General features: G+C 41.4%; 1 protein-coding gene across 5 annotated transcripts; it reads right to left on the bottom strand.

The window, feature by feature from the left end:
• Window positions 1–216: 216 nt before the first annotated feature.
• PCNX4 (pecanex 4) lies at window positions 217–13,079 on the bottom strand. 5 transcript variants are annotated; one of them, XM_068192131.1, is made up of 11 exons: window positions 12,935–13,079; window positions 11,901–12,627; window positions 10,069–10,248; window positions 9,466–9,980; window positions 8,551–8,651; window positions 8,280–8,402; window positions 7,695–8,058; window positions 4,726–4,829; window positions 3,264–4,300; window positions 2,575–2,761; window positions 217–2,225 (listed from the first exon to the last, which is right to left on the bottom strand). In XM_068192131.1, exons 2-11 carry the CDS (start codon window positions 12,593–12,595, stop codon window positions 1,974–1,976), a joined length of 3,558 nt encoding a protein of 1,185 aa, XP_068048232.1. In that variant the 5' UTR covers window positions 12,596–12,627; window positions 12,935–13,079; the 3' UTR covers window positions 217–1,973. The 5 variants fall into 5 exon arrangements, with proteins under 5 accessions (XP_068048232.1, XP_068048235.1, XP_068048233.1 ...); XM_068192134.1 differs by having other exon boundaries at window positions 9,466–9,605; XM_068192132.1 differs by having other exon boundaries at window positions 12,947–13,079.
• Between the last annotated feature and the right edge of the window lie 883 nt (window positions 13,080–13,962).

The following is a 13,962-nucleotide window of genomic DNA, read 5'->3' as shown; positions in this document are numbered from 1 at the left end:
GTGACAGCAGGGGACAGGCTGTGGCAGGGCAGCACAGCCCAGCTCCACATTCCTGTGCTCCAGCAGGAACTCTGCCCATTGCTAATTGTGCTGCTCCATCTGGTGCCAATCAGGATCTCTGCTGGAACACTGGGCCCAGTTATCGCAGCTCTCCTCAAGGCTGGGGACCAGATGGAGAGACCCCAGAGAAAGGAAGGGAAAATGATCACAGCTCTCTTCAGCTTTTTCTCAACTGGTTTATTCAGTTTACAAAAGACAAAGGATGAGGGCAGAAATTACAGCCACCTTCAAGTAAGGATTGCTGCAAAAAAAGATAATTAAATTTTCCTGTGACCATACGGAAGACAAGTAGTAAGAGATTTACAATAGGGCAAGGGAGGGTTAATTAGATTTAGGAAATAGCTCCAACTTTCCAGCTGCTGCAAGAGCAGCAAAGAACTGGAGTGAACTGCTTGAGGAGCTCATGACACTCCTCACCTTGGAAGTTTTAAATCAGAGTAAACATTTGCCTCCTTGTGAGAGGGGGCTGAAATAGGTGCTCTCTATAAGTCCCTTTCACACCACTTCCATGACTCTGTATTTCCAGATGCAGCTCAGGGCCCAGTGTGGCACCAACCTGCTTCAGAAACCCACTACACCACTTGCATAGTTTTTAGAAACCATTTCTGGCCACTATCAAAAGGAACAACCAGCAGCCAAATACAAGGTTCTGTGGCAAATTTCATAGGAGACAAAAGGTCTCAAAGGTGAGGAATAAAAATAATAAATGTGCTCGGACTCAGACAAGGCTGGGTGTTCCAAACCAGTACTGCTTCAGTTATGGAGCAGGTCTGATTAAATTGATTCTGTAGGACTAGGAAATACCATTACCTACTCCCTGCTCAGCATTTGCCTAGCATGTAAGCATGGACTTGCTGCGAAAACACAGTTACGTGCTAAGACTGGTGGTAGTGAACAGGATAAATGAGCCACTGGAAACTGGCCCTGGACCTGTTTTCAAGGTGACCTGTAATGTTACAAACCAGCTGTCCAAGTCTGTTCCAGCCTGTAGTGAGGTTAAAAACTAAATTACTTCTGGCACAGACAGCTGGATTTCTACCCACCCCCCATCATCAAGCTCTCACTGCATTTGTGGAAGACTGGTTAGGGAGGTGAAGAGAGGTTGAAAGTAGTAACATATATATACAGATGTATATAATATATATCATATATATGGATACTGTAAGAAGGAGATGAAATCATACCATTTGTCCTTAAAATTTCCTCTGTCCCCTAATTATATACATTTACTTCTTTCATCAATAGAGTCACCCAGGCTATCAATATGTCAGAGCACACATTGGTTTATATAAATTCTTTTTACCAAAACAAGTAGTTTGGTAAAAATTGTCCCTTAGCCTTTAGGTAAAGCATGGCTGATAGCTTACTACACATAAGGAAGATCAGTGAAAGTCATATAACAAATGCTAGAACTGAACTCAGTCCAATATAAAATGGCCAGAATAAAAAAATTCATATAAATAGTCCTATGTACACTTTGGTTGCCAACTCTGGGGCTGACAACACTACAAGAAGCTGTAACCTGACTGGCAGTGCAAGTCACCTGTCCAAGGAAAAAAAAAAAAGTAAAAGTAAATCAGAATGCACCAAAAATAGTTAATGATCAGAATTATGGTAATGGTAAGAATTATGTTGCTTTTCTTCAAGCTGGAGAAGAGAATTTCAGCATGTGGCTCATCAGCCACACAGGCAATGGTGTCTTGTGTTCCAGCAGCAAGAAACCAGTCCCCAACTTCCTGCCTGCTGCAGGCTCTGGCCAGCACCACCTCTGTGCCGAGGACGTGCGCTGCTCTGGCGCCGCCACCCTGAGAGTAACACCTGATCTGTAGCGCACAAGGGAGCAGGGACATTTGATTCCAACACGCAGAGGAAAAAGACAAACCAGTAGCAGCCAAAACTGAGAAAAGGACAGCCTAGAAGAGAGGCAGCTGCAGGAGCTGCGAGGAGTAGACGGGGTAGCCCAGGGGCGGGTCGGCCGCCTGCACGGTCAGGTTGCGCAGCAGGGCCGGGTGTGCCTGGATGCTGTAGCGCTCCTCGTCATCGTTGGTGGCATAGAGCAGCTCCCAGGACAGGTTGGCCCACTGGCCTCGCACAGCTTCAGCATTGAGCTTTCCCACCTGGACTAGCAACTCCTGCAGAGTGAGCACTCGCCCTGTGTAAATTCCCTACAAGAACACACAGATCAACATGTCCAGTACGTTGTCCAAGAAGAGACAAGAGCATTTTGGTTACAAAGCACTGAGTGAAGCTTTGGGGCTGCACTCTATCAACACCTAAAACACAGCAAAGTATAAACCAGTCCCCTCAGTTCAATTCTTGCGCTGGAATATAATCAGGAAATACTACTGCATCTGAAGAACAGTGCAGTGGGGTTTTCAACAACAGTGGTGCCAGTTCCTCTTTAGTACAAACCAACCTTGCAGAGCCTTCATGTTTTAGAACACAATTACAAGGGAGAAAAAAAGAACAGTGAAAAAGAAACCCAAACTCAGACCTAGTAATTTTTCTCCTTACCATGCTTGGGTCATGCCCCAGTGAGAACAGGTATGGCTTTTCCTGCAGAACTGCTTGCTGCCACTCCAGGTCTGACACCAGGCCAATGTACCAATCGCTCTCGTATTCCTGCAGGTAATTCACCAGCTCTTTGAAGTTCTCCACTGGGCCCAGGCTGGCTTTGTCCAGCATAAGTTTAAAGGTGTACCTGAAAGGTGCAGAACGTCACACAGTCAGTTGTGCAGCAAACACAGGAGGGAGAAAGGCTCTTCAGGCCACACAGGGTGGAGAGGCTCCACTAACTCTGTCAGTCACTGCTTGCCAGCTGAGTCACTGCCAGTCAGTCTGGGTGTGCTTTTAGCTCACCCACATGTAAAACACATCAGCTTAAACACCTCTCACTCACCTCCAACACTTCCCCACTGCCTGATAATGGATAGTGCCAAATATCTAAATCCAGCACAAGTGTTGAGATCTGGGGACAATGAAAATAGGTTGTTTTTCTCCAGTTAACACAGCACAGTGGAGGCAGCTGCTGTGGAGAAGAAAGAAGAACCTCCCTACCACAGGCTTCACTGCCTGGAGTCATGGGCAGTATTTATGTAGGAAAAACATACAAATAAATTTAAACTATATGGGTTTAACAAAACATTACTGAAGTGACACTTCTCTATACAAATTTCTAATCTCAGGAAATGGCATTCTTTTACCTGAATGCTTTTAATGCCAGCTGGAAGAGCTCTGGCTTGCCTGTTAGCCAGTCCAAGCCAGCCGACCAGGGAATGCCACCAGTGTATGCCCTGAAGACGTGGCGAGGGGCAGGCACGGCGTTATCCAGGCCAAACAGACCAAAGAAACACGACAGCACCCCGTGGATGTACAGGTCTTTCAGAGCTTTATCTTTCATAAGGTCTGTGAGTAAACTGGAAGGCTTCTCTTTCAGATGAAAAAAGTCCAGTTGGCTCAAAACAAAGTGGTACCATTCCTCTGGAAACCTCTGCCTCATTTCACTGACTTTGGACGAAGGCACTGGCGCTGTTCTCCATTCTTCAGGGATGCTCAGCAGCTCCGAGTAAGAGCAACTGAATTCGACACGAGGTAAAACTTCTGGCTGTTTCCCTTTGTCCACAGCAGGCAGCCCAAGCACCACAGCCCTGTTCAATTTATCTTCTGGTGACATTTCTTGTAGGAAATCTTGGCTCTGTGTTTCTATAGACCCTGGAATAGACAGGTGCACTTTTGGTGTCAGTCCCAACTGCCTGGGCTCTTTTCTGTCTCTTGTTCTGCTACTGGGTTCAAAATCAAAAATGTCACTATCATCAGTCCAGTCCTCCACCGTATCAACACTAAAGCTGTCTTCTTCCCTCAGAGCTCTGGATCCTTTCACTGCACCACTATGCTGATTTTCTGGAAATGATCCTTGTTTGCTCTTGTTGGCACTGCCTGGGCTTTCCCACGTCTTGGATTTTTTATAACAATACTGGACAAGCATCCATACAAGCACTTTAACAAAATCATCTTTCAGGTGCTTTAAATTCTCATGGGAATCAATTATTCCAGATAACACACTCCTGGCATCAGAATACAGCCGCACAGGAACAACAGTACAGGGAGTGAGGATGTGTCCAAAATGGGGATTGGGAGACAGAATCCTTGTGTTCTCCTGATGTTCAAAGGCCATTTCAAAAATTTCATCCACTCTGTGAGCTTCAGCAGCATGGCAGGATGTTTCCTGCAGTTCCAGCCCCTAAAGCACACATGAAAACAGCTGCCTGTTAGTCTTCACCAGGACGTAACTTTAAATGCTAGCAAGCTGTTTGCTTGCAATAGAATTATTCTGAACAAGATGATTGTCAGTATTTCCACGACTGAATCTACAAATCTATCCACAGTTAACAGCAATAACAAAGCACTCACTGCAATACTAGGCACAGATCAATGTCTTAAATAACTCTTTGCCTGATGCAGATCTTATTAGCCAGCTTATTATTCTGTCAGAAGCTAAATGATAAAAAATTTCACATCTGCTACTCATGTAAATTGCAAGACTAATTAGTACAACACTCATCTTAGAAAACTAAATGTAAATCAGTTACACTGCTGAAATGTTACACAGCAAAATGTTTGCACTATTTCCAAACATCAGCATCTCAGTGCTCAGCATGCAATTACCTTAATGTTAACACCACAGTATGTGAAGCCTTTTTCTAGCACCAATATCCACATCAGCCTGTCCTGAAAGCGGCACAAGTAATGCGACCCAGGCAGAGAGAGACCTAGGCAAGGAAAAAAAAAAAAAAAAAAAAACAAAAATTAAAACTACATATTGCCTTTTCTACATGCCAGTGAAAGGATTCAACAGCAAACACAAAATATTTCCGCATCAACATCACAATCAGTTAACACTGGCTAACTAGCACCTTAGAATCTTGGAAAAAAATGGCTGAAATTGCAGCTTTGAAAAAGCTGTGGAAAACTGGAAAACATCACACAACTGCAGGACTACATTATTCACACCAGACCAGGGTTAAACAACTCTACCCTCAATTCCCTTTGCAGAGATGACTTTCATGATTAAAGATCATTTTTGGCTGCATTTCCAACCACATAGTTCCCACTGGAGTGTTCTTTGGAGACCTAAATTCCTTCCTACTCACAATATATTAAAGAATCATGATATAGCAAAGGAGTTTCTTAATGGCCCAATTTGTTGTGGAGTAGGAAGTTTATTTGTTATCAGAGAAATAAAAATATAACTGAAGTGGAATTTGAAAATCAGCAAATTTGCACTCAAAAAAACCCCAAAAAACCTAAACTTTTTTTTACCTATGTCACAAAAAGAGCAATGCCGAATTTCCTAAGAACTGGTACTTATACTGTGTTTGAACTATAGCTGAATGTCAATCCTCATAACACAATGGTTCTATTCTTAAGCATGATGTTTGCTGCCAGTTTATGACCTGCTTCTGCTGTCACTCATGTCTGGTGACCACTCACTTGCAGAGCATTTTAGTTTTAAAATGTTGTAAGGTGAAATCAGTGAAACCAACCATTAAGCTGTAGTTAAAATTTAAGTAACCTTTTCTATCCCACTGAGCTAATGAAGTGCATTTTCTTGCTAACATTTTGCAAAGACTTTAATTCATTTCTTGCTAGCTGTTAAAGCTACTAAAACTCCTTTACACAGAAAAATCTATGGGTTTAAATTAGTGACACACAAAGTGGTATTGCTTCCTTTTGAACTCATCTGAGAACACCACAGTTTTTATTGCTTCAAGACATTCATTCACAGATTTTCCCATTAAAGAAGAGACTTTTTACCCCTCAAGACTAGCGTTTTAAATTATTTATTCTAAGGCATACATGCCACCACAGTCATGATGGAAATGAGGAAAAAAACCCTATTAGAATATGTATATATAATATAGATAGATATAAGACATAGATAACATATATATATGATAGATAGCTATATATTATAATAATATAATAAATATATCTATTGTAAATATAAAACATAATGGACTAATGCAGTAGACAAACTGAAGTATCCTTCTTTACAGGAAAAAAAGACTTCCTGGTTTTATTGAGTACCTCTCTCTAACCAATGAGGAAAGTGAAGCACATATTTCCTAGTAAAGCACCTGGATATATTCTTCAGAAAAGCATTATTAAGGTTAACTTCCACTGCCTTCAAATATTAGGCCACTTTTCCCAGCCATAAGCCATTTCCTAAGAGGCTTATGTAAATATTTGCCTCTTGTCTAAGGACTACAATCTTTTGATTATTTAGGTTACACAAAGGCTGTTTCTCAAGAAAATGACCTTGCAATTTTAAAACAGTTACTCTGTCTCCAGCTGGGAAAAAGACTGGGCACTTCTTCACCTCTGTGTCTGCAATTCTGTGAAAACCCCATCACGATGCCTTTCACAGGCTGTAAATCCACAAGTGCTGCTACAATCCTACCCCAACTGCCTGCACAAGACATGACATTAAATCAATGGGTTTGTTCTCAGCTGTTTACTGCTGCTTAGGCTACATCATGTATTTCACAAACCTCTGTAACCAATTAACACAGCCAAATTAGCAAAGTCACCATCTGGATGCTGAGTAATAGGACTGATGCAGAGACAGACAGACCTACAGAAAGCAGTCTGACACACATCATTCTCTATGCTGCCTGGCTAAAGAACCCAATTTACTGCCTCCAGTTAGGTGGGATCAATGCATTCCATCACTTTTATTCATAGAAAGATTAGGATTGATACTGTTTCATCACCATTTAGTCGCTCCTTAAAGGTAACAAAAGAGTTGTTTTTTTACAGGATTGTAACAAGTAGACATTGTAGAATCATTAGCTGGAAAAGATCTCCCAGATCATCAAGCCTAGCCTTTGACTGAATACCACCATGTCTATGAAACTGTATCACAAACTGCTACATCTACTTGTTTCTTGAATGCTCTCGGGGATGGTGACTCCACCACTTCCCTAGGGAGCCTGTTCCAATGCTTAATCATTTGTCCAGTGAAGAAATTTTTCCCAATATCCAACCTCAACCTCCCCTGCTGCAACTTGTAGTTGTTCCCCTTTCTCCTATTGTTGGTTGTACAAGAAGGATAAAAGTAACCACTTTTTCCTGAGTAATCTCTGAATATCAGATTTAACCCATGCTGTGAAATGTGGTTTACAACCATGGATTCTCCTCCCTTGGGAGGGATCTGATCCCAAGGAGTTTGGGGCGTTGGGAGGGATCTGATCCCAAGGGGTTTGGGGCATTGGGAGGGATCCGATCCCAAGGAGTTTGGGGCGTTGGGAGGGATCTGATCCCAAGGGGTTTGGGGCATTGGGAGGGATCCGATCCCAAGGGGTTTGGGGCCTTGGGAGGGATCCGATCCCAAGGGGTTTGGGGCCTTGGGAGGGATCCGATCCCAAGGGGTTTGGGGCCTTGGGAGGGATCCGATCCCAAGGGGTTTGGGGCCTTGGGAGGGATCCGATCCCAAGGGGTTTGGGGCCTTGGGAGGGATCCGATCCCAAGGGGTTTGGGGCCTTGGGAGGGATCCGATCCCAAGGGGTTTGGGTGGAAAACCACATTTCCTGAAACATTTAGCTGCAATATTTCAGACTGCTGCCTGTACGTACCCAGGCCGCCGGCTGCCAGCGCGGACTGCAGCGCTGCGGCCAGGCCGGGCACGAGCTGCCGGTAGTAGACGGTGTCGGAGCAGACGCAGGCGGTGCCGCCCGTGGGACCCGGCCAGCTCCGCAGCGGCCGGGGGAAGCCCACCAGGAACACGGGCAGGGTGAAGAGCGGCAGCAGGGGCGAGGAAAGCAGCGCCGAGATGGCCACCAGGGCCAGCAGGACGGGGAAGAAGGCGACGTTGAGTGCGATCAGGGCGGCGCTGGATCTGCGGCGCTGCTTCTTCTCCGTCCACGAGGTCAGGAGGATGGCGATGGCAAAGTGCAGCTTGGACAGAAACTGGAACAGCCGATCCCGCAGGAGACCAACCTGCGGCACACGGGCAGGGAGAACATGGTTTGTTGCCAGCAGCACACTCGGCATAGCTACAGTAATTTTAAGAAAACTAAGCATGGCTATCATTGCTTGGTGTGAGAACATATCTCAGTACAGTTTTTAGCTTCTATCTGCTGGGTCCTGTTGTAATTCTCCAACAGAAACAGAGACTTCAGATAACAATTATCTGCTTAATTTTACATTATGACTGTTACCAGCAAGAGTTTGATTCCAGTATCAAGGCTCCTGTTCCACCACAGGTCTGGATTAAACACCAACATCTGTGCTGCTGACACAACCACCATGTCTAGTAAGGCATTTTCTGTATTCTGCCAGACCTAAAACAGAGACATGTTAGAAATGCATTAAAAAACATACCTATTTATCTCTGCTTTCATGACCTGGAATATTTCTTCCAGGTCACCTTGGATCTCAAGTCACGTAGAAGAGCATTTCTAAGTCTAACATGTTTAAAATTCAAATTACCATCCTAAACATCCTTGTGAATCCAATGGAAACAGACACGGAATGCAGGTTTTGTAGCGAATGGTCAAGTGACAGGAATGCTATCATAGCAAACGGAGACACTGCAATTGAAATAAAAGAATCACTGATCTTCTTCCAAAAACATAACAAAAATCAACAGAGGTAAGCAGTTTTATTGCAGGATGAAATCCCAGCACAAAAAGAAAAACCTTCCCTTCGTCATCACAAACTCCTCTTTGTATTACACTCCCACGATATCAAACAATTTATTTGCACTAATGGCCCAGGACAAAAAACATTTACATCAATGTTTAGCTCTTACTTGCTATTAGTTCTTTTGTCCTTTACTTGTTTCTCCAAGAGAATACTCAAATAAGTAAAAATAAACATGGAATAGCAGTCATCAATCCACTTTCCCAAACTAATGCTTTTTTATGAAATGCAATCATTTAAATCAATTTTTTATTTCCTCAAAGTAGATGCATTTGTCTCTAACCTACCAGAGAGGAGGCGCTTCCATTTACTAGCAAGCTCTAAGAACCAAATATTTAGTCAGCTTGAAGACTTTCAACTAATTTTGTTTCCAAGTACATCTTTTCAAAAGTTGATACTGCAGTAGTAACTAAAATCCTTTAAAAGGCCCTGCTTTGTCAGCTGGGCTTTTAAAAGACTCATTTTTTTAGGTTCACCCCTATAAAAGAAATAAATCAAATCACTTTCAAATTTAATCACTTTCAATTATGCTGGACCAGTAACTTTGACCTCAATGCACAATTTAACAAGACATCAACAAGTATTTCCAGCCACTTGGTTTCCCTTGGTTCATTCACAGAATCTTGAACATACAGCAATTCTAGAATTTCAATCTCCCTACAAGCATCATCTAACAAACAACAGACAGTGGTGTATTCCTACCTAGTGTTAGTAAAATCCTCCTGACAACACCAACTTTCATTAGCCTTCTTTGCTTCTCCATGAACACAGCCACAGTCCTGACATCCTTTGGGTAAAAGGGGTTTCGGAAGACTCCAAACAAGTACACTCTCTGAATCTCTCTAAGAATCCACATAATTACAAGTAATAGGATCAGAATGTAACTTGCTATGGCCTGGGGACTGGCTTGGGAAAATGATGAGGAGCCTGCAAATTGATGCAGCAGGCTCGCTTCTGTGAGAGCAAATGTCAACACAGTCACATAGAAAATGAATTCCCTCCTCCCAAATTGTATTCTAAGACCTCTGTGAGGATTTTTAGATTTGCTGGAGTCTAAATGGCTGATCATGGTGTGTTTGAAGGCAAACCCAATCTCACTTAGGTTAAGACTCAGTATGAACCCAAATCCAGTCATGAAGAGGATCACACCGAGGGGGCTGGGAATGAAATACGATGCTATTGCTGTTCCAGCAGAAATGAGAAACATTACTAACAACCTGTGAAGGAGAAAATAAAGAAGATTTGCTTGAAAAGAAAAAGGTTATAAACAATACTGATATATTTTACAATTGTATAAACATTTACTTTGTGTTACTTGACATAGGTGAACCTCCTAGTCCAAACTCCAAGAGTTGTTCCATTCCCCAGAGAACAAGTGCATCAAGCGGGGGCAGAATTCCCATTGCCCACAAGAATGGCAGAAAAAGAAACAGGATGTGCAAGATCTGGTTTGTCTGTTCTAGAATGGGTGCGTTGACAGCAAACCTGGATAAAAGAAGAAATGCATTTGACTTCTGTGAAGCGAAAAATAACTTCCATGTGGGAAGACTTCCTGTCTAATTACTACAGCAAATCCCAAAGTAAAAACCTTACACATTTAACCTATAAAACCTAATGAGTATCTTTTAAAAGGAAAAATAAGGACATATATTTATGCTTGGGAAGGTAACACATTAATTAGAACACGAGAACACAGGCTAAATTTTCATTTAAAAGATTTTAAGCCTTCAGATGAATACAGTGATGCAATTATCCTGATTATTTCTGTTACTGTTGTGATAATACACTGAAAAAAATACTTGTGCAAAAAAGAAGGGTCCACAGGCTCCAAGGCCTCAACTGTTTAACAAAAAATTGTGAAGTATTTTTTTCAGAAACACAAAAGCAAAATGTTTATACAATTTCAAGGTCCAAGATCTAAGCTTTAACACTGGAAGAACTGACATGTTGCCTGTACACATACATATAATATTGTATATTCCTAAGGAGAGTTTTTTTGTTCATAAAAGTGTCAAAATCTTCCTGCAAAAGTACAAAGATCAGTATTAGAAATTTGCATAAATTCTAACCCCTATGTAATTTACCAGTTAAAGTTGGTAGACTGCCACGATATTTGGTTTCTCTCTCCTTTTTAATAAGTAAGCAAGCCTCAGAGGAATTTTACCAGGAATTTTGACAATGTCTTAACCTTCTCCTCAGGAAATTGAACAGAAGAATTTGGAGTCCAAGACCACATGTATAATTCTCATACCTCATCTGAAGTGGCAATTAGGGTAAATCATTAACAAAGACATCTCCCAGTGCAAAACTAGCAAATTCAAACCTGCTTTTTAAAAATGTATCTGAAGTAACCCACCCATAAAATATGTACATGTGACAAAGTGCTATAAATATCACCTGACAGGGAGAAAGAATGCAGAGAGTAAATCTGAAAGCATCTTGTTTTAGGAGCCTGATACTACAAATACTTCAGCTAAGACACTCATCTAAAAAAACAGAAATGTGACTCTCCTAATTTGTAGATTGACACAGCTCTTTCATATTGGAAAAGCATTTAAAAATCCAAGTTCAAAATCTGTATCACAAAGCCACAGCAATATTCCTATTTGCCTATCCATTCATTAAAACCAAATTCAGAGGTTTTTGGTTTTTTTTCTCTTTTGTTTTGTTTTTGCCTGTTGTATAAAAGCCTCTGCTATCACTTTACAGAGCTTAAATTAGAAAGTATTCCAGGATGAAATCTGGGCATAAATCCAGTAATCCTGAAGCTTGCAGTGTTTAGATTTATGATTCCAGGTCAGGAACATGTGTTTTTAAACCCATCCTCTAAAAGAATATAAATGCAAATGCTCCAATACAAAAATATGAAAAATGACATGGCAGAAGATAGGTAAAACTATCTCTTACAAACTGCTCTTCCTAGTTTACTTGGAATGCTATAAAAATTTAAGAGCCTTCTATACACAGCATAGAACCTCAACTTTTATCATATATGCATCAATCTTTCTCCTTTGAAGTTACTACAGTTGATTAGAATCTCAAAATAAATTTTCCTCAGGAGAATAATTTAACCTTTTGCATCAAAAATACATGGAATGACCATCACTTTAAGTGGCTAAATGCATTGCTACATTTACCTGTGTGCAAGATCCACTGCAATAAAGACAAAAATGTAGAAAGGTCTCATAAGAGCAGTGATTTCATAAGTATCCAGTGCTTGGAAAGTGGCTGTTTCAGTGGCTGTGTTTATGATTAATGAATACTCTCCTATACATATGGTCACCCATCCAAACACAAAGATCACAACAGTTCCTCCAATGTTGCTATATAACAAGGTTATTCTGTTTGGCAGCAAATACCAAGTTCCCAGCCCACACAACACCCCTGCCAGAAGGGAATGGAATACAGTGTTGATTATGTACTTCTTGCCAGGAATAATAAATTTTACTGTCTCTGAATCTACACAGCTGGAAAATTCAAACTCATCTTCATCTGTCAGGGTATTCTGAATTTGCATTCTTTCTACTGTCACTGTTTTCTGCTTTGCATAGAGGTTTGTCATCTGAAGAGCAAGTGCAGTAAGAAACATGAGTCCTCCTGACAGCGCTGCGGTGCAGAAGTCCTTCATCACTCCCAGCTGGTACAGGAGTGTTCCCACTCCTCCCCAAAGCCATGGTGTCAGGAAAAGGATGATCTGGTTCACGTAGATGTAAGGAGGGGCACAGTAGCCTAATTTGAACCGGGGACCTCCCAGCACAGTCTGAGGGAAGCGCTTCAAGAAGAACTCCTGTTTGTAGTCATTGAGCAGGGGGACATCTGGCCCCATCCTCATAGCTCAGGAATGCTGGCTGGGGATCATCTTTCCTGTAGGAGAACAGGAAGGAATACACGGACACATTACTGATTCTGGAACTCAGAACCCAGGGAATTCTTGTGTCTTCTTTTTATTTACCAAGCTACAGTGGAATTCTGACATGTTAATGTTAGAATTTCCTAGAATACAACTAATAAGCAAACATCTATTTTAAAATGTAAACTCATTCTTTCATCTGAGGGCTGCAAATAAAAATATATAACCTGTTCTTGGGAGATGACAAAGCCAACACATCTCCCCAGAAGAATACCTTCCTAAAACTGACATTATTCCCACTCAATCTGATTCCAAGCACACCTTGCCACAGACCTCCAATTCCAAATCCTGTTAAGGATCTCTGTATACAGAGTCTGTGATTCCAGTGAATAGTCACACAAGTGCAGGGACTCACTCACACAAAGGTCCCTGTAAAAAAATCAAAGCTTTATGCAATAAAGCTTTTTCTACAAAAATACGCTAAAGAATGTAAGTAGAAGTGTTCCAAATTGTTTTCCACATCAGCATTGTTACCATCCTCCCTACGCAGCCCAGTTGCAGGACAGGATCTCGCTGTAATGTAAAATAAACAGTTCACTTTCTGCTTCCTAAAACATATAAAATAAAATAAACAAACAAACAAACAAACAATAACAATACTTGTGAGTTGCTGCAGAATTAGCATATATTCCTCTTGGTGCCAATGGAAAAAGCTGAAATAAAGGAAAATAAGATACCTGTAGACATTTACAATGACCCATCAAACAGAAATAGGTTTGAATACTCATTTAGAGAGGATCAGGCAATGTGGAAACAATGAATGTAAGGTGATAACGATGATATTCAAATAGAATTCTGTACTACTAATCATGAAAGCAAGAATCTATGAATGACAGGCAGAAGTACTCAAGGTAAGAATAGAGTGAAAAAAAAGCACAAAAAAAGCAGTGTCAATGTCATTAATAAAAATTCTAAAAAAGAGATGGTGTGCATTAGGAGATGTGCAAGGACAGAAATTCTGACTGACTTTCTCCCACTGGAGCTGTACAATCTGATGAATACCCATTGACATCACTGGTGAGACATTAAAAATTAAGCATCTGGCTGCCATAGAGTCCTCAAACTACTGTCATCCCTTTTTTCTACAATACCAAACATTTCTGAACCCTTCTGAGAACAATTCAGCCCATTTATTTAAACAGGTATCAGTCACTTGACTGTTGGTAGATGCTGATCATTGGGGAATGAAATTGGAAACAGTGCAAATGAGATTTTATGCATTATCATGACTGAAAATTCACACTCTACATCCACTAAGTCAATACACTCCATCATGGAAAGCAGGACCC

This window comes from Anomalospiza imberbis, chromosome 6, assembly GCF_031753505.1.
Source record: "Anomalospiza imberbis isolate Cuckoo-Finch-1a 21T00152 chromosome 6, ASM3175350v1, whole genome shotgun sequence".
NCBI classification, from domain to species: domain Eukaryota; kingdom Metazoa; phylum Chordata; class Aves; order Passeriformes; family Viduidae; genus Anomalospiza; species Anomalospiza imberbis.
Note: the sequence above shows the minus strand (reverse complement) of the source record. Positions and strands in the feature narration are given on the sequence as shown.